Below are 23596 nucleotides of genomic sequence, written 5' to 3'. Positions count from 1 at the left end.
CAAGGCTTAAATTATTTTAGTTTAAAGATAGCAACGTGTGCTGTTCAGGTCTCACCTGCGCTCAACCGCTATCAACAAATTCACATTTTTTCTTTTTCAAAAACTTGCACTTAAAAACTCGTTTTCAAAAGTTTTTCAGTCAAATGCTTAAAATTCTTAAGTTTTCTGTTTTTAGTTGAAAACGGTGTTGTGTAAACAACCCCTTAAACAAGTCCATTTGAAGGATTGTGATGACTTTCAGGTGTCATTTTACTGCAGAAAAGTGTGAGAAATCGCAACCGGATCATGTTTCTTTGCATGACAGAAAAAATAAATAATTTAAATAAACAAATGGACAAGAAACATTTTAAAAAAAAATGTATTTAAAACTCGAGACAGCCGTTACCTGTCTCCTTTTCTTGAAATAGCTGACATTTGCAAACAATCCTAAGAAACATTTATCAAACATCACAAACAATTCTATAAACTCATAAATGCACAACAAAGAACCAAAATTAGCTCTTGATAAGTGCAAAATATGAGAAAAAAATTAAGTAAATAAAACTAGTTGTTTGCCTAATTTGTTTTAAGAAGTATAATGCAGATGTACGATTGCTAAAGTTTAAGAAGCCAATTTTTTTTTCTTTCTTTCATAACTCAAGTACTCAGTGTAGCAACACACAATCATAAACTAATGTGAATATTTTGGAATGAAGAAATATTTATTGTGCTCATCTGAGAAATTTAATGAGCACTTCATTTAACACAATCCCTCCAGCTAGGATAAGCAGCATGAAGAAAACCGCTAGTCCTCGACGGACAACCAGCTGTTTGGTGGTCAAAACCACCCCAATTGTGACCTTTTTGTCAGCGTCTGTTATTCCTCCTTCTCCTTTACTGAGTCCTTCCAGGTCTGTGCTGGCATCTGTCTGGCCTTCTTCAGTGTGCTGGGATTCTGTACAATAATTGGTCAACATAAGCGAAAGTCCATGATGAAAGAAACATGTTTTTTGTTCATCATTATGTTCATCATTAAGGTCATCATATACCACAGACAGAAAGTACCTTCTGTGCAGCCCTTATTTTCCATAGCGTAAGATTCATCTTTGGTCTCAGGGGCTTGAACACCTGCTCTGATCAAGGCCTGAAAATAAGAAGATACAGACTAAAATAATCATCTGTACAAATCGACTATGGATGAGGAAAAATGGCCCACCTCTTGAGTCGCCTTTTTCCAGTCCAGTTTGCAAATGAGGATAATGAAGAACAAAGATTGTGTGAAAGCAGATACAAAAAATCCAGTCCACAAACCTAGCAGGAGAGAAAAAGATTCATTTTTAGATTAAATAGGTCGATTAATGGGGGTGTTAAGCGTGTCACTTGAGTTTAATATTTGAAATGTTTCAACACTTTTAAATCATTTACCAACTATGCCCATGCTGAGAGCAAACATCAGTGACACTCCAATTGGTAATCCCACAATATAATATCCCACAATGTTAGAGAGAGCACCAAACAGCTGCTTTCCTGCACCTCTGACAATGCCACCTGTAATGCCCTTCAGACAGAAAAACAAACCTTAGTTTGACCATTAACAAGAGGACATTGTCAGACATTCACAATATCTAAAGTGAATATCTGAGAAATAAAAAGAAATAGAGAAATAGAAAGAAACTGAAACTGGAAAATCATATTTTTCCTTCTGAAAGTAAGTGTATACTAGCTGTATTACAGATGTTTAGATATAAATACTGATAACCAGAATGAAATAAATGTAATTTTAAAAAAGGCAGAAAGACTATTGTAAATAGGATGTGATTTTGTTTTTCAAAAGGATCAAAACAAAGAAAAAAATCACAAGCCTACCACAATGACATCAAATATATGAAAGAAGCTGTAAATGATCATGACCTCTGATACTCTGAGCACTATTTCCCTTTGAGAGAGAGAGAGAGAGAGAGAGAGAGAGAGAGAGAGAGAGGCCACAGTCAGTACACAGATTTGATCTCAATATCACAATTGAAAGTTTCAATGTTGGTCAGAAACACACAAGAAAAAAACTTTATCTGACCTTCTAATCAAACAATAGATTGTAACCTCTCCGGTTCTACTCAACCCCACGACGAGCAGGATTCAAACAGGCTATTCCAGCATGAGAGGCGGGCATGCTAACAATGATGCTAAAGACCGCAGACCCTAGCATCAGTCACTAACGCGCCTCTTGAGGCCATGGGAGTGAGGTTTACTCGCACAGTTCTCAGCTGGCCTCAGTTTCAAGATATACAATTTACCATTTCACAAGCAAGGAATTGTCTTACATATAAAATGTTATGATGTTTAATGCATAATAAAATCTGAACAGTTGGTCTCTTACTCTACTTACTCTTCTGTGGTAAAGATGTATCCAACAATATCACTGGTAGTTCCGATAAAGGTTGCGACTACACAGGATGCAAGTACTAGAAAAAAACAATAGAGAAACCTAAACAAATAGGTATTAAATTCTTGGTTGTAACATTTTAGACTTTTTTATTTATTTTTAAAATTTATATTTTAGATTTCAAATATTCTCAGGAAATAATTAGGAATTTAAGCATTGGTTAAAAGCGCTTTTCCACCATCGGGCCAAACGGTTCAGTTACATTTAATTTACATGTCCACTTGAGCATGGTTCAGTGTGTTTACAAACCACTTCCGGGCCGAACTTCTCGGCACTCTCACTAAATGCACTTTTCCATCATCATACAGAACCATTCCAAGCACAGTAAAGAAGAGTTTTGCTCAGCGCAATTACAAACCACTCCAAACCCAGCATTCTCGGCAGTCGGCTCAGTGCTCAACCATGCTTGTGAAACACTTCTAGTGATGTGAGGAAGTGATTTTCTATAGGCCCTTTTCGCCAGCGAACATAATATTGTACATCAGTAGCCTATATGACTCATATAACATGCGAAGTACAAATACGTTGTGGTCCTTAAGTAGAGTTTTAGTACATTTTTACTTTACTAGGGTATAAATATTTTTGTTGACTTCTACTAAATCTAAATCTTGAGAAACGCAAGCACACCGAGCAATGCGTAATGTTTCTCTAATGGCGATCTGAACTGAAGACACTATTCATGTTTTATTCTGTGTTTATCAAGGTAAATACGTTTTAGGCTTAAGTAAACAATTTGAAATTGTGATTACGTGCGATATGATTGTGAAGTTATGTGTGATAAATATGTGAACTCTCCCACAGGTAATAGTGATGAAAAATATGAAAAGCTTGTTCTTTTATGTAAACATGCGTAGATGAACATATTTACCCATTGCACCTCCTTATTTCCACTGTCCTGTATCTTTTATCTGTATCTGTCCTGTATTTTTAAAAGACCAAAGGCGCTGTCTAAACTAATTCATTCATCTTACTACAGTTTTATCTCTAGATAGTTTGCTTTACATTGTGGATCACAGTCCATTTGTAGTAGGACATTCTCATTTGAATCAGTCTTGAGTTATAGAGACAGTTTACCCAAATATTCTGTTATTTACTTACCTTCATGTCGTTCCCAACATGTATGCATTTATTGTATTTAAAATGGAAAGAATATGTGTAAAAATACTTCTGATGGATTTTTTTTTTTTTGGTCATTACAAAGTCACTGGGGTTTAGTGTTGTTTTGTCCCCTTTCACTTTCATTGTATTGAAAGAATGGTTGTTCTGCAGAAGAAGAAATTCATACAGGTTTGGAACAACATGTAAATAATGATAGAATTAAAAAAATGTATGTGTATGTGGACAATCCCTTTAAAAACTCTTACATACCCTACCTAACACAGAATCTCAGCTATAGGTTCCCATCGTTATCATCACCTGTGCCATTATTCATAAAATTTACCGGTACTTTTAATATCAGTTTCTTAAATATTTTTACTAAAGTATTTTTCTTATGAGCAAATTTAACTTTTCCTTGAGTTAATTTCTGTTATGATATCTGTAGTTTTTAATAAATGTACTTTGTTGGCAGTTTGGGAACTTTTCTACATGCTCCATTGTCATAGGCCTTGCTACAATGTTTACCAACAGTATCACAACCCTTACTCACATTCTAACATGCATTCTAATCCTGATTTTGAAAAAGAAATCATAACCGTGCCAACTGGCCATGCAGGAACAGCATCTAGAATCATTTTTAGAAGAGTTTTTAGTTGAATTAATGAGCAAATCACATACGTCCACAGACAAAAGACACTTTGGCGGACAGCTTTGCTTGTTCGGCGTTTCCAGCTCCAAGAGCATTTCCCACCCTCACACTGGCTGCCACTGCAAATCCCATTGGAAACTGAAAAATGAGGATAATACATAGATTTAATGACAAAAACCTACTTTAACTAAAGGATTCAAATATAATTTATCTCAGATGTTCAGAAACAGAACTTATTGCTGTTTTGATATGGTTCTACTTTTATCTCAAGTCATCTACTTTTATTTCAACAGCAATGATTTCCAGTTTTTCACTTGTATGATGAAAATTTACATGCATTTTGGGCTAAATGTAATCTCAATTATAGTAGAGAATAAGGCTGTGGATGAAAATGTGACTTGATGTTTGACCTCACACAACCCTCTTTCCCATGAGGAACAATGCCTGTAAGACCTATGATGTATGTTTTCATTTTAATTGTAATTTTTTTTTCAACTTTTGATAAAACATTTAAACAATCTTCTTATGAATAACCCAATGTGCACAAAATCTGATGCACAAAATCAGCCAAAAGGTTTATTTTGTAGGCCTCACATGAGCCTCCCTGACATTAGCCCTAGAGTTCTAGATTCGTTACCAATTAGTTGGCACTCAAGCAGGCCACCTTGAAGGCCATCCTCCGGGTCGAGCTAGGTTGTTTAGCACTTTCAGCTAAATCTGTGTCCTAGCTCCCTAAAGTTAGATCATATTGCAGGCTCTTATGGAGCCTCTCTGTTATTGCTTAGAGCTTGGTCGATGCTTTGAGAGTTGCTTTCCCCTCATTTGAGAGGGTTGTTCTGTAGAGTACTCCCGAAGTCTGGTCAGAAGGAGAAGGACTCATATGAGACCTCCCTGGTAGATCAATTTGATTAGGCTGTTAGGTACTCCCTCGTTCTAAGAAGGTCATCACTTAGTGAAGTAGGGACCCTAGGTAGAGTATACAGCCTCCACAGTGCTTTGAAAAAGATAGCACTCTGTAGGTCCAGGGTCGAGCAGAGTAATTGAGCGCTAACACCGGCAAAATTCGATCTCGCCGCCCTGCCAACGACGCCGTAGAAAGATTTGTGGACACTCTGACGCTTTGTTTTCAAAGCAAACAAGCATGTTGATCGTTATTTTTGCAGACTGACCAAGTAGGGTATAAGTTAACCTCATGGAATCTTTTAAATGTGAAAGTAAGAAATTGATCGATGGAAAGAACTTAACAATTATAGTGACATGTTTGCAAACAAAATAAACCAATTAAAAACCATTTATATTGTGTGACTTTTGTGTTCATGGTTAGTGCTAATCTAATTTGCATTCCCGCTGAAAAACAAGCGTCCTAGAGTGAAAATGTTGCCTATAAATAGTGTTGCATGCCTTCTTATCAAATTCACATGATTAACCTCTCCTCTATTTTGCTTGGGAACTAATGTGGTCGGAACAGGACTGCGTTTTCTGGACTCCTCTCAAGCGGAGGACTTCTACATTCCGATTGGTTGCCGCTGAAACGCATCATAACTCATTACCTTAAAGTTGACCTGACTTCAACTCTTCTCACTGCTCTCGCTTTCCAAGGACGCACCGCGCCACCCTCGCCAGAGCTTGCTGCCGGCTCACATTGAAAATGAATGACTTCCAGCCACATTGACGCTCTCGCCGGCGGCGGTGTGAACGCACAGTAACTCCTCTCGATTGTAAGGGTTGGAAAGCGCTATGCTGAGTCCTGCTCCTCAGGATGCCCGTCTCTTTATCCGGTGTGAGCTGGTTACTGCCTTTTTGCAGTTCCTTTCATCTGGCTATCTCTCATGAGGCAAGTAATGATAAGAGGATCTCTTTAGGAAACAGACAGGCTGTTGGCTAGACTAGGTCTCAGGGCAGACCAGTTCAGCCTCCCTGGTGGCTATGGGGGTTGACATATTGTCCCCCTAAAAGTGACTGACCATGGTTCCTGTAGGCCCCTGGCCATACACCTTAAAGGAATCCCTTCCCAGTGAAGATGTAGATTCCAAGTCCTTGAGCGGCCTTTGAAGCTTGATAAGGCCTCCGCTTATCTGAGCCAGATAGTGATATGTCATGAATTCGGCCCTCTGGGGACCGCCTTGAAAATCAGTGTGTTGGGTGAGGTTGGTTTCCTCTCTCTAGAGTCGCTCTAAGTTGAAGCCACCGCTCTACTGAGCTCTTTGTGGCATGATAGCTCGGGCAGTGGCCAGTCCCCTCAGCATGGCGGCGCGGGTATTTCGTTCCCCATAAGCGTCTCAGGACGCAGTGCGAGTTCCCTTTCGAAAGGGAACATCTCGGGTAACGACTGTAACCCTCGTTCCCTGAGAACAGGGAATGAGACACTGTGTCTTGTTGCCATGCCTTCGGGCTGCCTGCACAGTCGCTTCAGACAAGAAGTTGATGACATGTTCTCTAGGCAGCCCTTATATACTTCCTGGTCACACTAGTATGATGTCATAGGCTGTCGCTGGCCAATACGATTGCCGTGATTTGACAGTTGCTTCAGATACCAGTCACGCTGAGGCATTCCCCATAAGTGTCTTAGGATGCAGTGTCTCGTTCCCTGTTCTCAGGCAACAAGGGTTACAGTCATAACCTGAAATGTTTTACCACCCCGGCAGAAGATAACAAAATATTTGTTAATGGTACACAAAACTGTTAAAACAAAAGAAAGAAAGAAGTCTTGGCTGAATATGGAATAACAGAAATGTAACACATATTAGTTACAAAGTTCTGTCAACAGTTTCCAATTTCAGTTTATCTTTCATATAAATGTAATGCTAATATCTTGACCCATTGACCAGTAAACAGCTGGTGTTGTTCGGTTTGAGAAGATCCTCAAACCAGTACAGGTTTATATATTCATGACACCAAGGAACCTTTGAAAAACATACCATAAACGCAATAGTTGCCAGCTCAAACACAATAGACTGGGCTCCCAGCTCAGCCTCACTGATGAGGCCTACAATGACAAAAAACACCACAAAAATATAATGTATTCATGATACAAATAAAACTGAATTACATAAAAACTCAGACAGCTTGCAAACCTGCCAGGAATCCACCAATCTCATATGCCCACCACTGTACACAAAGCATGAGCATGCTAGGAAGAGCCAAGCGAATGAATGGACCCCATTCCTGCAGACAGTCACGAGACCAGCCTAATGTGAGACAGAGAGAGATGTAACAGATGGAGACCTAGAAGTGCTTGCATGGAACTTTAATTGATGTAAATTAATTAGTTTCATTAGTTTCCTATAATGACAAGTTGTGATCGGGGGAAAAAAAACAATAATCAAATTAATAACAAATAATTATCGTTTGACAAAATCAGCATGTTTTTCAGCAAAAAAAACAACAACAAAAAACGTACTCGGTTACTAATGTAACCTCGGTTCTCTCTAGAAGAGGGAACGAGTATTGCGTAAGGTTAGCTTACGCATCGGGAAAGTCTTCTTTCTTCGAGATCTGAAGCCAAAAAATTATCCTTAATTTTGTATACATTGTCAACGCAGTGCAGCAGCCGACAGACCTAGGCAGGCTGTATAAGCGTGCTCATTGGCTGCTCGGCGGCAACTGCTTAAGCCTATCGGTGAGCGCTCTGAACGCGGCAACCAATGAGGGCGCTTCGCGCCCTCCGCACCCTTCTAACCGTCAGAATGGGTGTGGCCAGCATGTATATATTCAGCGCTCATAGGCTAAAATTCTGGTTTTCGCAGTCTGAAGCGCAAAAGCTCGTGGCGCGACACGGCAGGTTACGCAATACTCGTTCCCTCTTCTAGAGAGAACCGAGGTTACATTAGTAACCGAGTACGTTCTCTTACGAGAGGTCTCTCGTATTGCGTAAGGTTAGCTTACGCATCGGGAACCCTTTGTCAACGCCGTGTGCGCCGAGCATCCAGCCCATGAATCCCAGGGAAACCGGGGAAAACACTCTGCTGGGAAATGTGGCCGGTCGGAGAGACGGGCCAGCGCAGTACAGGCACTTCATGCAGCATATGAAATAGAGCGGCGCGGCCGGTCTATAAACATATAACAGTACAAACAGTAGGGCCGGCAGAGCGAGCCCATACAGTACATAAGCACTCATAAGGGTAGGAGAAAAACGACATAGTCGGTCTCACATGAAGGGAAAAATTCCCGCGCGACAGAGAATAATGCGGGCGGCCAGCAGCGCGGGCCAGCACCGACAACAGCGCGTAACGGGAAATAGGAAACAGAGCGGATCAGCCGGTCTGAGTCAAACATTTCACCCTGAGTATAGTACCAGAATAGCGCCAGCATATGAACGTAGTCTGCACACGAGAAATGGGCAGAGCATACATGTCACTTATGCTGACAGTATTTTTGCCTGTAGGGCAGGAACTTCCAGGTTATAAAACCTCACGAATGTTGATGGGGAGGCCCAGCCCGCCGCCATACAAATACCGTGATTAGAAATTCCGCTGGACCAGGCCCACGATGAGGCCATGCCTCTAGTGGAGTGGGCTCTGATGCCCAGAGGGCACTGCAGGTGTCTGGAGGCATAAGCTGCTGCTATCGCGTCCACTATCCACCTGGACAAGCTCTGTTTCGAGGCGGCAAGACCCTTGGTGCGTCCGCCGAAGGAAACAAAGAGCTGCTCTGAACGCCTGAAAGCGGCGGAGCGCGTGATGTAAACTCTCAGCGCCCGGACAGGGCATAGGAGATTATCACTGTCCCCACTGTCGGATGCTGGCAGAGCCGAGAGGGACATAACTTGTGCCCTAAACGGGGTTCCAATCGCTTTGGGGATGTAACCGTGTCTCGGTCTGAGAATGACTTTCGAGTCATTCGGCCCGAACTCAAGACATGCAGGGCTAACAGATAACGCGTGCAAATCACCCACTCGTTTGACTGAAGACAGAGCTATCAGAAAAACGGTTTTAAGCGACAGATACTTTAGATCCGCGGATTCAAGCGGTTCAAAGGGAAAAGCCTCTAGGGCCGCTAGGACCAAGGACAGATCCCACGAGGGAACCGAGGGGGGCCGCGGGGGATTCATCCGTCTAGCTCCTCTGAGGAAGCGGATAATGAGCTCATTCCTTCCCATTGCCCGGCCGCGCGTCGTCTCAGCGAACGCTGCAATAGCGGCCACATATACTTTGAGCGTGGAAGGGGATCTGCCCTTTTCCAACAGCTCTTGTAAGAAGGAGAGCACCCGCGGGACCCCGCATGCGCGCGGATCCAAGTTTTTAGTAGCGCACCATTTAGAAAACACCGACCATTTAGACGCGTAGAGCCGTCTCGTGGAGGGGGCTCTCGACTGTATGATCGTGTTCACGACCCCTTCTGACAGGTCAACGGGTATCCGTTGATCACCCATGCATGCAGCGACCAGCGCTCTGGATGGGGATGCCAGATCGATCCACCGGCTTGGGAGAGGAGATCCTTTCTCACCGGGATCGGCCATGGGGGTGAGTGCGACAGCCTCACTAGCTCTGGGTACCAAGTTTGGTTTTCCCATCGCGGGGCTATAAGCAGCACTGAGTGGTGCGTTTCTCTGATCCTCGAAATGACCTGTGGCAACAGGGAGATCGGAGGAAAAGCATACAGCGGGAGGCTGGGCCATGTCTGGGACAGCGCGTCCTCGCTCTTCGAATAAAACTTCGGGCATTGAGCATTGTCTTTCGACGCAAAGAGGTCGATTTCCGCTCTGCCGAATAGGCGCCAGAGAAACTGGACTGTCTGGGGGTGCAGAGACCATTCTCCCGGGGGAATGTTGTCCCTGGACAGTCTGTCTGGACCGACATTCAGGTGGCCCGGCACGTGCGCGGCTCTCAGCGAGCGCAGCGAGCGGTAAGCCCACACGAGAAGGCGTTCTGTCAGCCTGCACAGATTCCTGGATCTGACACCGCCCTGTCGGTTCACATAGGATACCACGGACGTGTTGTCCGAGCGGACTAGCACATGGTGATCCCGTATGAATGGGAGGAAGCGCCTGAGCGCGTTCTCGACCGCTATCATCTCCAAACAGTTTATGTGGAGGCATTTTTCCCGGTCTGACCACAGGCCAAAAGCCGGTTTGCCCTCGAACAGAGCGCCCCAGCCTGAGGTGGAAGCGTCCGTCGAGATAACTTTGCGGTGTGAGATAGCTCCCATTGTCACTCCCCGCTGGTACCAGTCGGCCGCTAACCAGGGCTTCAGAGCTGAAACGCAGCTCTGAGTCACTCTGATGCGGATACCGCAGGAAGCCCATGCTCTGTGAGGCACTCGGGCATTCAGCCAGCGTTGTAGCGGGCGCATTCGTAAAAGACCCAGCCGAAGCACTGCTGCGGCTGAGGCCATACAACCTAGTAACCTCTGAAATGTTTTGAGAGGTACGGTGCTGCCCGGCCGGAGGGACGCGGCCAGGCGTCGAATGCAGCGCGCGCGCTGTGTCGACAGGCGGGCCGTGTACTGATATACCTGACCGTCGAAGGCGAATCTCAAGAATGGCCTGTGACGGGGTATTATCAGGATCTGAAAAGCACGCGTCTTTTAGATCGAGAGATATAAACCAGTCCCTCGGGCGAATTTGCGCGAGAATTTGTCTGGTTGTGAGCATTTTGAACGGTCTTCTCATAAGAGCCTTGTTCAAACGTCTCAGATCCAAAATTGGTCTGAGAGCTCCGTCCTTCTTGGGAACGAGGAAATAACGGCTGTAAAAGCCCGACTCGCTCATGGAAGGGGAAACCGGTTCTATAGCCCTTTTGCACAGAAGTGTAGCTATTTCTGCTCGAAGTAGATGTGCTACTTCCCCATTCACTCTGGTCTCGATACGCGCTTGAAAGCGCGGAGGGCGGCGAGCGAACTGCAGAGTATAGCCCTGTTTTACTGTGCTTAGCACCCGTTCTGATGCGCCTGGAATAGTTTCCCACGCTTTTGCGTGTGCAGCCAGGGGCAGAATGGCCTCCGGGCTCCGATCGCCGCGCATCGCGGGCTCGAGAGCTCGAAACGGAGGGGCGGGCGCGGCGCGCGCGCTCTTGGTGCTTAGATACGGCGGATCGCATGCAGCGATAGCTGGCCGTTTTACACACAGTGTCCCGGTGGCTTTAGACGGGGAACATAAAGTGTGAGGCGCGACGCGCGATGGCGGCGTCGGGGGCGAAAATGTTCGTTAGTATGTGTGAGCGCTCGAGGGCGGGCACAGGACATACATTCAGGGGCGGGCGCGGCGCGCGCGCTCTTGGTGGTTAGATACGGCGGATCGCACGTAGCGATAGCTGGCCGTTTTACACACAGTGTCCCGGTGGCTTTGGACGGGGAACATATAGTGTGAGGCGCGACGCGCGATATCGGCGTCGGGGCGAAAATGTAGTTAGTATGTGTGAGCGCTCGAGGGCGGGCACAGGACTTACATTTAAAACATGACCGGTCGTGCGAGGCCGTGTGACAGAGCGGGCAGTGAGTAGGTGTGGGCACGGAGAAGTGGACACGTGACCTACTTTTAACACTAAAGCGGCTTTTGCCTGCTTCATGAGAGTGGGCTCTGTGAGAGACACGGGATGTATAGTGCTTGTGTACAGGGGTGAGCACAGAACGTGGGCACATTCACTGTACTAGAAACACATACGGCGTCAGCCGTGCAACCAGACATATGCTCTTTTGAAATTTTTCTGGGTTGCCGTGAGAACGGCGGATGCGCGCAGGCGAGCGGGTAGATACCGGCTCGTTGACTGCGGGGTAAACAGCTGCAGTAGCCGTGGCAACGGGGACTGACAGAGCGTTAAGCTTCGACGGTGGTCCAGCCGCAGGGCTGCGGGATTTAACCGTCTTTTCTTCTCTCGTGTTTAGACGCTCAAAAATACTCGAGCACCCTGAGAAGGTGTGGTGCGAGAGGCGGGTTCGCTTTCTGTAAGTAAGAAAGACTGGCCGCGAGCTCGGAGAAGCAAGCAGCATAAATTTTTAACTTCCCCGAGAGCTGGGATCGAACGCGGATCTCTCACGTGAAAGCGTATGATTCTGCCACTGAGCCACAGGGGAAAATACATAAGCTTTCAGTTAGCGCGAGCATATAAAAAGCGACCTCATGTGTCGCGTCGGCGTTTGTTTGCAGGCGTGCGTGTGTTTAAAACAGGCTCGTTTACTGCAATAGTAATATTTCCAGTCGCCTGAACTTAAGAGGGGACTGAGAAATGTGTGAGGATTGGCGGTTGTCCAGCCGTAGCGAGACTAACACACTCTCTTCTCTTTTCGCCGGCGAGTGAGGCGCGCACGCTGAACGCTGCTCGTGACCGTCCGCTTTGTCATCCCTTGAACGGCGCAATCTGCGCGGCCCAACGAGGGAGAGAGCGGGCTTGTTTTCTGTATGTAAGAAAAACTGGCCGCGAGCTCGGAGAAGCGAACAGCATAAACTTTAACTGCAGCGAGAGCGGGGACCGAACCCCGGTGTCTAACTTGACAGTCTAGGATTCCGCCACTGAGCCACAGGGGAGAATACATTAGTACTCGGTTAGCGTCATCATGTCTTGTGACGGCGTTTGCTTGCAGGCGAGCGTGTATTTATAACAGGCTCGTATACTGCAATAGTAACAATTCCAGTCGCCTGAACTTAAGAGGGGACTGAGAAATGTGTGAGAATGGAGGTTATAGTCCAGGCCACGGCGGGACGAAAACACTCTGTTCCCCTTTCACCGGTGAGTGACGCGCGAGGACGGAGTAGCTTTCTTGTAACGTAAAGAGAGCTCCAAGACCGTCCGCTCCTGCCATCCCTTGTGAGCGGCGCAGTTTGCGCGGCTCGAACAGAGGGAGAGGAAACTCGCTCCGAGACCGTCCGCTCCTGCCATCCCTTGTGAGCGGCTCAGTTTGCGCGGCTCGAAGAGAGGGAGAGGAAACTCGCTCCGAGACCGTCCGCTTCTGCCATCCCTTGTGAGCGGCGTAGTTGCACGGCTCGAACAGAGGGAGAGTACGGGTATCTATCACATTCGCCTCATCTCCTGACGCGGCGGCGGCGCGGGCAGAGCCGGCGGTTGAGCGGCCGGGAGGGAGAGGGCGAGAGAGAGCTCGAGGGAGAGGTTCCGGCGAGCTCCTCAGTCACAACAGTCTCCGGTGGTCGCTGCGAGCGGCGCTTCTTATTGCGCGGCCCGGCAGGGACAGGCGGAGCGACAGCTTGGTCGAAAGCTTCAAGTCGAGCCCGCAGGGTCGACATTGAAAGCTCTTCGCACTCGGAGAGTGCGGTGGCGGCGTGCCCGCGGCCCAGGCGGAGAGCGCAGAGAGGTGGCGGTCTCCGTTGCTGAGCGGGGCGCGGCACGAGCCGCAAAAACGAGGCGTTTTTACAAAAACGCCTCGTGCTCTTTTAGAGTACACACAGAAACAGTAATAATGTAAAGGATATGTCGCCGGATAGCGTAGCAGGCACGGATGGCTGAAGGCGGCGAAGACGGCCGGCTTCCTCAGGCGCTGTCCTAAGCTTGCTGGTCGCTGGTTTCAACGGCGGCGGCTCTCAAGATCCAGCGATGCGAAGAGCGTCGCTGAAGACAAGAAAATCAGAATTTTAGCCTATGAGCGCTGAATATATACATGCTGGCCACACCCATTCTGACGGTTAGAAGGGTGCGGAGGGCGCGAAGCGCCCTCATTGGTTGCCGCGTTCAGAGCGCTCACCGATAGGCTTAAGCAGTTGCCGCCGAGCAGCCAATGAGCACGCTTATACAGCCTGCCTAGGTCTGTCGGCTGCTGCACTGCGTTGACAATGTATACAAAATTAAGGATAATTTTTTGGCTTCAGATCTCGAAGAAAGAAGACTTTCCCGATGCGTAAGCTAACCTTACGCAATACGAGAGACCTCTCGTAAGAGAACTGATGTCATCACTCAGCAACATTTCATTGAACTACTTTCTGATAAAAGATAGATAGATAGATAGATAGATAGATAGATAGATAGATAGATAGATAGATAGATAGATAGATAGATAGATAGATAGTTACCATCCCAGGTGGCTTTATGCAGTCCCTTCCAGCAAATATAAACAAAGAGAAGCACAGCCAAGGAATACTGGGAAATGGTGTTTGCAGCAGCAGATCCACTGTGAGTTAATAAGAAAGTCCAATAAATCATTTGACCTTTTAAAGGAACACTTCGACTTTTAAATAGTTCCCAGTATTTTTACGTTTAAAAAATGGCTGTCTCATATGACCTTGTTATTTGTACACACTGTGACTATACAAATCACAACATGCAAATAGGAAAATGTTGGCGTTATTTTGTCACTTATTTGGATTAGTATGCTAGCTGTAGCCATTTACATCCAGTCTTTGTGCTAAGCTAGGCTAGCGGTGGGTGCGTCAAACAGACTTACAGCATGCACGGAGATGAAAAAGGTATGTATGGACTTATCTAACTCTGGGGGATACGGTGAATAAGCTAAAGTCCCAAAAAGTCGAAGTGTTCCTTTAAGTAACTGCTGAAATAACCCAGAAGTTTACACTTATCACAATCCTTCACAATGAGTAAAAACAACAAACCAAGTTCCTAAATATGAGATGAACCAAATCTAGACAGGTTCTTACGCCACACCAAGATCTAGCAGATGAAGGAAGATGTAGTTTATTAAAGCGTTGAGGATGTTCCCTGCTACTCCTGTGATGACCTGAGGCCAAATAATACCCTAAACAAATATACAATCAAAAACAGACCATCAGGACTGCAGCAATATATACATATACAAACAAGATCAAGAAAAAGAAGAAGAAAAGAACAATAAAGAAAGATTTTCTGCAATGGAGGCCTGACCTGATTTTGAAGGTACCGTCCCTGCAGCTGATAAATAAATGCAGCCTGAAGATGCCAACAAAAACAGTATTTAAAAAAAATTATTGGATGGAAAAATAAACTTTCTTATGCACATTTCACATTATTAGACACATTATTAATTAGATACGGAGGAATAGTTTTTTACTTTATAGTTAGTCATTTTACAGGTTATTACATTTAATGTGTCACTCACAGGCAAAGCTGGCATGAATATTTTTACATAGAGTTGTGACAGACTGTTGAGAGAGAAAGAGAAACAATCACACAGTTAAGAAAACAGTTACTTTGACTGTAGGACCATGGGATTTGCCAAAATTACAATAATGAACGGTTTAAATTTAGTTTTGAAAGCCACTGAATAACAATAATAGGCTTTCATAATACTTGCATATATAGCAATTATGTACTATTCACATCACAGTATGTTGACAACTATTGTTTTATCAGCAGATTCATGTAAGTTTTGCTTAACTGCCATTCAAACGTTTTTGAAAGAAATTCAGAGGCTGCATTTATTTTATTCAAAAATATAGAAAAACAGTAATATTGTGAAATATTATTACAATTTAAAATAACTGTTTTCTATTTGAATATATGGTAACACTTTACAATAAGGTTCCATTTGTTAAAATTAGTTAAATACAAAATTAATTATTAACATTAACATTAATACAAATGCAATTGTTGAACTAACAATGAAAAATACTTGTAAAGCATTTAGGAATCTTAGTCAGTGTTGTTTCAACATACATGATTAAAATCTAAAATTCTATTAATATTATTTAATGGACCTGATATGGACCTGAGATAACAGTTCAAATGAATAAATATTAACACGAATAAACACTGTAACAATATAGCTCATTGTTAGTTAACGTCAGTTAATGCATTACTTTATTGTAAAGTGTTACTGAATATAAAATAATAATAATAATAATAATAAAAATAAAATGTAATTTATTCCTGTGATGGCAAAACTAAGTTTTCAGCAGCCATTACTCCAGCTTTCAGTGTCATATGATCCTTCAGAAATCATTCTACTGAGCTGATTTGATCTTATTATACATACAGTATGTATATAAACATCACTTTGGATAAAAGTGCCTGCTAAATGAATACATGTAAATTTAAAGACCCCCTGTGGTGAAAATCAAGTTTTAATGTTGTTTATGTGTCCATGTGGTGTTTTTAATATGATTTAAAGGGTTAGTTCACCCAAAAATGAAAATTCTGCCATTAATTACTCACTCTCATGTCGTTACAAACCCGTAAGACCTTCGTTCATCTTTGGAACACAAAATAGGATATTTTTGATGAAATCGGAGAGTCCCTCCATTGACAGCAACGTCATTGCAACTTTCTTGGCCCAGAAAGGTAGTAAAAACATAGTTAAAATAGTCCATGTAAGTACAGTGGTTCAACCTTAATATTATGAAGCGACGAGAATACTTTTTGTGCGCAAAAAACCCCCAAAATAATGATTTTATTCAACAATCTCTTCTCTTCCAAATCATTCTCCTACGCTGTTGACGTAAAAAGTGCAGTGCTTCTGGGTTCTACGTCAGAATGTCGGCTCACTTTTGGCCGACGCTGGTCATGTGTGTGATGCGTGTGATTGTTGAATAAAGTCGTTCTCAACAAAAAGTATTCTCATCGCTTCATTACATTAAGGTTGACATGGATTATTTTAACTATGTTTTTATCACCTTTCTGGGCCTTGAAAGTTGCAATGACGTTGCTGTAAATGGAGGGACAAAAAAGGGAACTCGCATAGTGCGACCAGAAAGTATAAAAGGGGTGCCTAGAGAACATGTCATCCTCTTTTCGTCTTCAGGGACTGGTTTGCTGGTTACTGAAGGAAATTTAGAATTTATTAGAAATTATTACCTATGTCCGAGATTCTTGACATCTGGCGACACACATACCTTATGCGTTTTCTGTTTGGGTGAGGAGCACAAGTGCTCGGTCCTTGAGGGGTCCGTGTGCGCGAACTGTGAGCGTTGTTCCTATAAAATGTTCTGCTCTTGTCTGTCTCCCTTCTTGAGGGAAGAGGGACAGTTATCTGCGCCCCACGCCCCATGGTTCGGGTCCTGCTCACGCTGAGGTGGAGAGGAGACTGAGATCGTGGGGATCTCAGATGGAGCTTGCTGAGGAGTTTGAGAGAGGTGTGAATCGATTTCAGCATTCTAATTATGCGAACATCGAGGGAGCATGGGTATCGATGCCCCCCATTGAAGAGACATTCGCAAGCTATCTCTCTCTGTGGGAAACATCGACACTGAGAGCTCCGGCCCTACCATCTACCTTTGAAAACTAAATCACATTTAAATGGCAGGGCATACGCGGCAGCAGGTCAGGCTGGTGCTGCACTGCATATAATGGCAGTGCTCAAAGCATACCAACCCGATCTGCTTAGAGACTTGGACCAGGGCCAGGGTCTCTCCCAAGTTGCGCTGCACCACAGACCTGGCTCTCCAAGCCACCAAGCAGACCGCCACCACAATCGGGAGATCGATGGCGGCTATAGTGGCCACAGAGAGACATCTGTGGGTGAACTTGGCGAGCATCGGTGAGAAAGAAAAGGCCTTTCTTCTCGATGCCCCAGTTTCGCCCTCTGAATTATTCGGCATATCCATCGAGGCGGTGGTCGGGAAATTCAGAGAGGTGAAGGCGCGCTCAGCTGCTTTCAGATCTTATATACCGCGCCGGACCGGGGGCCCTTGTCTGTCTCAGCCCGAGGACGGAAGACGCTGCCAGAGGGCCTGTGTTGCCGCTCGTGCACCTCCTCCACCTAGGAATAGGTCACTGAGACGACGTGAGTCAAGGAGGAAAAAGCAGGACCTCAGGGAAGCAATTCAGTCCAGACACAAGTGTCCTGGTACTAGCAGAGGCAGATGACATCGCCTCTTTCCCTTTTTGAGGGTGATTACAACTACCCTCTTTTTCCTCCTTCCCCCTCCCTAAGCAACATCAGGCCCTGAAAGGGGCTGGACCGATGATGATAATCCATTAGTCTGATGGTCCGGCTCATGCTTTTTGTTAGCAAGCACAGCTGTTCAATATTATCTGAAATATAGCAAAAAAGATAAAAGCAGCTCCCTGTAGCCTCACAGTTTTTGGCAGAGTGGTTGGCATTTCTTAGCCTCTTCTAGCTAATTTGGAGGTAGAACATAGTTAAGCCTTTCCGTAAAAAAAAAAAGAGGAGGGTTAGTTGGCCTCCGTTCCCTCAAGCCCCAATTATTCGTGAAGCTGTTACAGGGAATCTGTTGCTACTTTGTCCTAGTATATGTTAGCATATCTAGTGATAGCTGGAGTTGAGTTTTTCTGATTCAGAGAAAACCTGTGAGTTGTAGCTAGAAGTAGCGGAAGGTTGTAGGCTCATCAGCCTCATCAGAACTACACGCAGAGCTGAGTGCTGACTCTTCTCATTCTGATTCTCTGGTTGCCCAGATCTATAGATATTCGTTTACATATGATATCAGAGTAGCACGGGTAGTAGGCTGAAGCCTCCCTGATGGCCCTTGGTCAGGAACGTGGAGAACTTCAGAGAGTCATTATTGAGGCCTCCGCTCTCCAGAGCTCTGACAGAGTGACAATAGTTTAGTGATACCCATGTGGGTGTTGTAGGCTTCCTCTAATCTAAGAGTCATCATGCTGAGGCCTCCATCCTTTAGAGCTCCATGCAGACGTCTTCATCTTTGCAGGTAGAGTTAGAGAATGAGCCTCTCTCTCTCAATAACAGAGAGCTGTCTTAGACCCTTTGCTCTTTGAGCTCCATGTTGGGTGTATCTAAGCTTAGCTGTTTTCCCCATGGTTTCGTTTGTAACAACTAGAGACCACATTGGCTTGAGTGTGGTAGGCCTCCTTTTCTTAGAGAGTCATCCTGCTGAGGCCTCCGCTCCCCAGAGTCTCGTGGGGGCTCAATCTGTCTCTGGATTAGAGACTGTGGTCAGGTTCACTCTTGAGAGAACGCTCATAGAGCTGAATAGATGCTTGTTGACACTGACATGCTCAGGTTGAGCTAATTGTTACTCCTCTCGTTTAGAGAGTCATTATGCAGAGTATGTTGCTCCAAAGAGTTTCTAGTATAAGCCCGAACATATGCCCAAGACATTCTCAGGTGTTAGGCTCTCAGCTTGGAAGGGAAGAGCCTAAATGCTCTAAATGCAGACCCTAGCACTCCCCTTGAAAAATGGTTGCCTGCTGAATGTGTCACTCCTGGGGCTAGTTGGCTATGTCATGAACTTCTTTTCAGAGCTGGATGCACTTTTGTGAGTCGTAGCCTCAGGTTGAGTGGGTGTAATACCTTGCAGGTGTTGGCTCTAAGAAGCGTAGATAGTACTCCTCTCGGTGGAGAGGGTATTTCTGCAGAGTACTCTGTTTCTTCAATAGCCGCTGGGTAAGCTTATGTAGTACTCCCCTCGTTTTTTAGAAGGGTCATTATGTAGAGTAGTAGTTACCAAAGTGGGTGCCGTGACAACTGGCCAGCTTGAATTCTGCTTCAAATTTGTTCAATGGCAAGACAGTGGTTCCACTGAAACTACTTTAGAGGGTTCTGGAGCATATGGCATCCGCAGCCCCGGTCACGCCGCTCGAATTGCTTCCTATGACTCTACTTTAACACTGGTTACACGACCGAGTCCCAAAATGTGCATAGCACCATGGCACATTCCGGGTGACAATCATGCCGGTCTGTTGCAGAGCTTTCAGCCTGTGGTCAGACCTTGCTTTTCTACAGGCAGGAGTTCCCCTAGAAGAAGTGTCCAGGCACATTGTTGTCTTAACAGATGCCTCCAACACCAGCTGCTGCACACCACGTGTGCAACAGGCATGCTGCCTCAGTCTTCTGGACAGGACCTTGACTGCAGTGGCAGTCAATTATCTCGAGATATGAATTATCTTGAGTTTCTAGCAATATTCCTTGCCCTGTGCCGGTTCTGACCATTGCTGCAGGGAAAGCATGTACTGGTCCGGACGGACAACACATTTACCGTTGCGTACAACAACCGTCAAGGAGATCTACGCTCCCGTCGCATGTCGCAACTCGCCTGGCATCTCCTCTGGAATCAGACGTGACTCAAGTCACTTCGTGCCATTTACATTCTGGGTGAGCTCAATCGTGCAGCACGACAGCTCACACTCCCGAGTGGAGACTCCACCCCCAGGTGGTCCAGCTGATTTGGAGGTGCTTCGAAGCCGCACAGGTATACCTGTTTGCCTCTCTATATCACTATATGGCACCCGTGTCCAGACCTCTGGAACCTCCACATGTGATCTCTGGACGGGATGTAGAGGACTTACCTACCCCCAGCGGTAGTAGACACTATCACTGCAGCTATAGCCCCCTCTTTGAGGCGCGCCAATGCTTTGAAGTGAAGTCTTTTCATTGATTGGTGTTCTTCTCACTGAGAAGACCCTCATAAATGCCCAATTAGAGTTGTCCTTCCTTCCTGCGAGAAGGGCTGGAGCAAAGGCTGTCTCCCTCTACGCTGAAAGTGTATGTTGTCGCTATCACGGCACATCACGATGCAGTAGAATGTAAGTCTGTGGGAAAGCATGACCTGGTCATCAGGTTCCAGAAAGGCGCGCCTCAACCTCACCTCATCCCCAATTGGGACCTCTCTCTGGTCTTAACAGTCCTACAGAGAGCTCCATTTAAAGCCTTTGCAGTCAGTTGAGGTTAAGATTCTGTCTCTTAAGACAGCGCTAAGAGCTGCAGGTGTCTTCAGTCAACGAAACGTACCAGGAATTCGGGCCTGGATATGTGCCCAAGGTTTTCACCACTCCTTCAGGGACCAGGTGGTGTATGCCCTGTCCTTTTTCCACCCTAACAGGTTTAGGTAGTGGAAGGCGCAGCGATTGTGACATTTTTCTTATGGATCCCAATACGCCAGTCACCGACATAATGTCAAACGTTACTGACTGAGAGGGACGTCTAGGTTACCTATTGTAACCCCCGTCCCTGAGTGACAAGTCACTGGCTCGGCTCCTCAGTGAAAACTTAATGAATGAGTCCCACACACTTCCTTATATACCCGCACAGCAGGGCGTGATTTGCGTCCATTGACAAATGTCCATTGGCTTGTTCTGTACCACTTGAAGGTGACTGGGCTCTCAGGCGAGATCTCAATACGTCACTGACCGTAAAATCACTGACATAACGTCGAACGTGACTGACTGATAGAAGCTGACCAAGTGAATCAGGTAGTCCGATCTTGTGTGATTTAGTGGAAGCAGGGCTAATTTGCATATTAATGGATCTGCATATACTAAATAAAACAAGGGTGAAGAGTTACATTCAAGCTATTTTAAGGTATGAAGACATTTTTTCAAAGGCGCAAAGATGAGTTCTAAGTGATAAAATGATTGACTACAGGGGGGCTTTATGGAACTGTGGACTCATGCGTCACATAGTGACTGTGGTCATACCTGGCCACACTGGGACTCTGCCGGACAGCCAGCAGGATCGGCTCTGTGTTGATGAGAACCGCCCAGCAGGGGAAACAGGCCAACAGGAGGATGAGAATCCCTCTCTGCAGTATCACACCCACCCGCTTCAGATTATTACCCCCAAACGTCTGCAGGACACAATTCACTTCAAATGACACCTGAGCACAAATGACACTCACATTACTGAACATTGACTATTATACCTGAGAGATGAGTGTATCGCATGTAGACGCCAATCCAGATCCGATGGAGATGCCGGACACATTAATAACCTGTGAGCAAAAAGGACGTATTTACAGGCAAGGCACTTGGTGTTTTAATGCACGCCACTATAATAAAGTTATTTTGTGAACTCACAGCAATAGCCAGAGCCACACCGGCCAGTTCAGTTTTCCCCAAGTGTCCACAGAACACAGTGCTGATGAAGTTGATCAGAAAGATCATCAGCTGAGATATAAACTGTATTAAGAGGAGAAACATTTTCAGGATCCGATAGACATTTCCACTTCTTGAGAAATAAAATAAACTGATCATGTCATGTTCTTCAGATAAAATGGACTAATGAAATATCTTATTAACTCATTATAAGTGATCAAATATTTATTATATATATGAACAAATTTAGCATTAAACTTTGTGACTTAGATTGCATTCAGATACATGAAATGGCAGATGTATTAAGAACATTCTAATGGTCATATCTGATTCAGTTCCAAATTGAAAATATAGTTTTGCCAAAACTATTAGGGATGAGCACAAATGTTTTGATTGTTTAGCATTGAGGCAAAAAATTAAACGTTAAAGCTAAAAACAAAAACAAAAAAACAAAGCTAAATAAAATATTGATTCATATCAAATCAGAATGTATTTTTGCTATTTTGTTCATTTGTCAATGTTCATTTGTCAATTGTTTACTGACAATGATTTAGCAAATTTCTTTTTAAATGTACCTTCATAAATCAATTCACACGATTCAAACTTACCACTGGTCCAGCCAGCTTCCCTTGCTCTAGAATTTCTTCTTTATATTTCACTGGTAACAAACTCCGAAGTTTCTTTCGACACCCTCCACAAACAACCTGTGAACTCGACGTTGACTGATCATCACTTTTCTCCTGTTTTGAGTCTCCGTGTATCTGACTTACTGTGGTAATATTGTCCATTTTCATTACCGTATTCCTGAAGTCTTTAATTCCCACAATGCAGCTTATATTTAGTTACAGTACCGGACTAGGCTACATCTGCATAAAAGACATTGAGCTAAATGTCCATTGCAGGGAGACGTCTGGGTGGATCTCAAAGGGAGACACTTAGTAAACTGTCTCTTAGTAAGTTTAGCCCTGCCTGTTGCTGTACATTACATAAACCGAAGTCACTTTGTGCTCAGATGTGTTCGTTTTTTCTATTGTTCAAGTAAATAACAACAACAACAAAATAAATAAATATCATATTTAATCATATTAAATAATAATAACATAACAATTATTGTTATTATTATTTCATTATGTGTCATTAGAAAAAATTACTGAATGCATCTTATGAAATACAGATTTCGAAATATCTGTGTAGGCGTATCAAATCTGACTCATCAGAAACACTTTCACTCAGTTAAATCAACTTCAAATCAGTCACACGGTAAACTTCTGTCTGGTCAGATATTAAAAACGGTTACATATTACTCCTGGGCCAGTGTCTGGGACTAAGCTGACAACGATTTGTAAAATTAGTGAACAATTGAGTAAGTAAATGTATAAATATGGTAGATGAAAGTCTAATTTTTGAGGGGGTACTAAATTGACAGAGAAAATTATGAGAGGGGATCAGAATCACACAACATGTAGTCATTATCCCTAAATGTTGATAACAGTCCAGAATGGCCTTATGCAGTGGCTTTATTTTAAGTTGTCTTATTATGCCATTTTACGATCTTGATTTTGTTTTGTACTAGAATAGGATTTCATGCCTGACTATTCAAAAAATGCATTGCTGTATTCTAAGTTCATCTGCCTATAGGAAGGCCAAACAAATGGATTTTGTAACTGGGATGGAAAAACAGCTTCTCACGCTAAAGCGGGGGCCAGTTTCACAAAGCTATTTTAGACCGGTCTATAGTGTTAGACAAGTCTAAAATTTGCTCATAGACTAGTCTAATGCAAGTTAGACTGTTTCACAAAAATAAAGACTGACTTAATTTAGACC

The 23596-nt window shown here is 44.4% G+C and overlaps 2 protein-coding genes across 4 annotated transcripts in view; both read right to left on the bottom strand.

The window, feature by feature from the left end:
- pimreg (PICALM interacting mitotic regulator) overlaps nucleotides 1–23596 on the bottom strand; it is an 84927-nt gene that overhangs the window by 41314 nt on the left and 20017 nt on the right. The window lies entirely within an intron of this gene.
- Nucleotides 614–22656, bottom strand: LOC307145073 (multidrug and toxin extrusion protein 1-like). Its single transcript, XM_079847906.1, has 17 exons — nucleotides 22381–22656; nucleotides 21755–21856; nucleotides 21601–21669; nucleotides 21377–21525; nucleotides 15141–15183; nucleotides 14927–14971; nucleotides 14704–14801; nucleotides 14122–14219; nucleotides 7241–7354; nucleotides 7085–7152; nucleotides 4196–4304; nucleotides 2363–2438; nucleotides 1846–1915; nucleotides 1405–1537; nucleotides 1196–1290; nucleotides 1045–1123; nucleotides 614–934 (listed from the first exon to the last, which is right to left on the bottom strand). The coding sequence occupies exons 1-17, from the start codon at nucleotides 22564–22566 to the stop codon at nucleotides 711–713; spliced, it is 1758 nt and encodes a 585-aa protein (XP_079704032.1). The 5' UTR covers nucleotides 22567–22656; the 3' UTR covers nucleotides 614–710.

This window comes from Squalius cephalus, assembly GCF_949319135.1.
Source record: "Squalius cephalus genome assembly, chromosome: 17".
NCBI lineage: Eukaryota > Metazoa > Chordata > Actinopteri > Cypriniformes > Leuciscidae > Squalius > Squalius cephalus.
Note: the sequence above shows the minus strand (reverse complement) of the source record. Positions and strands in the feature narration are given on the sequence as shown.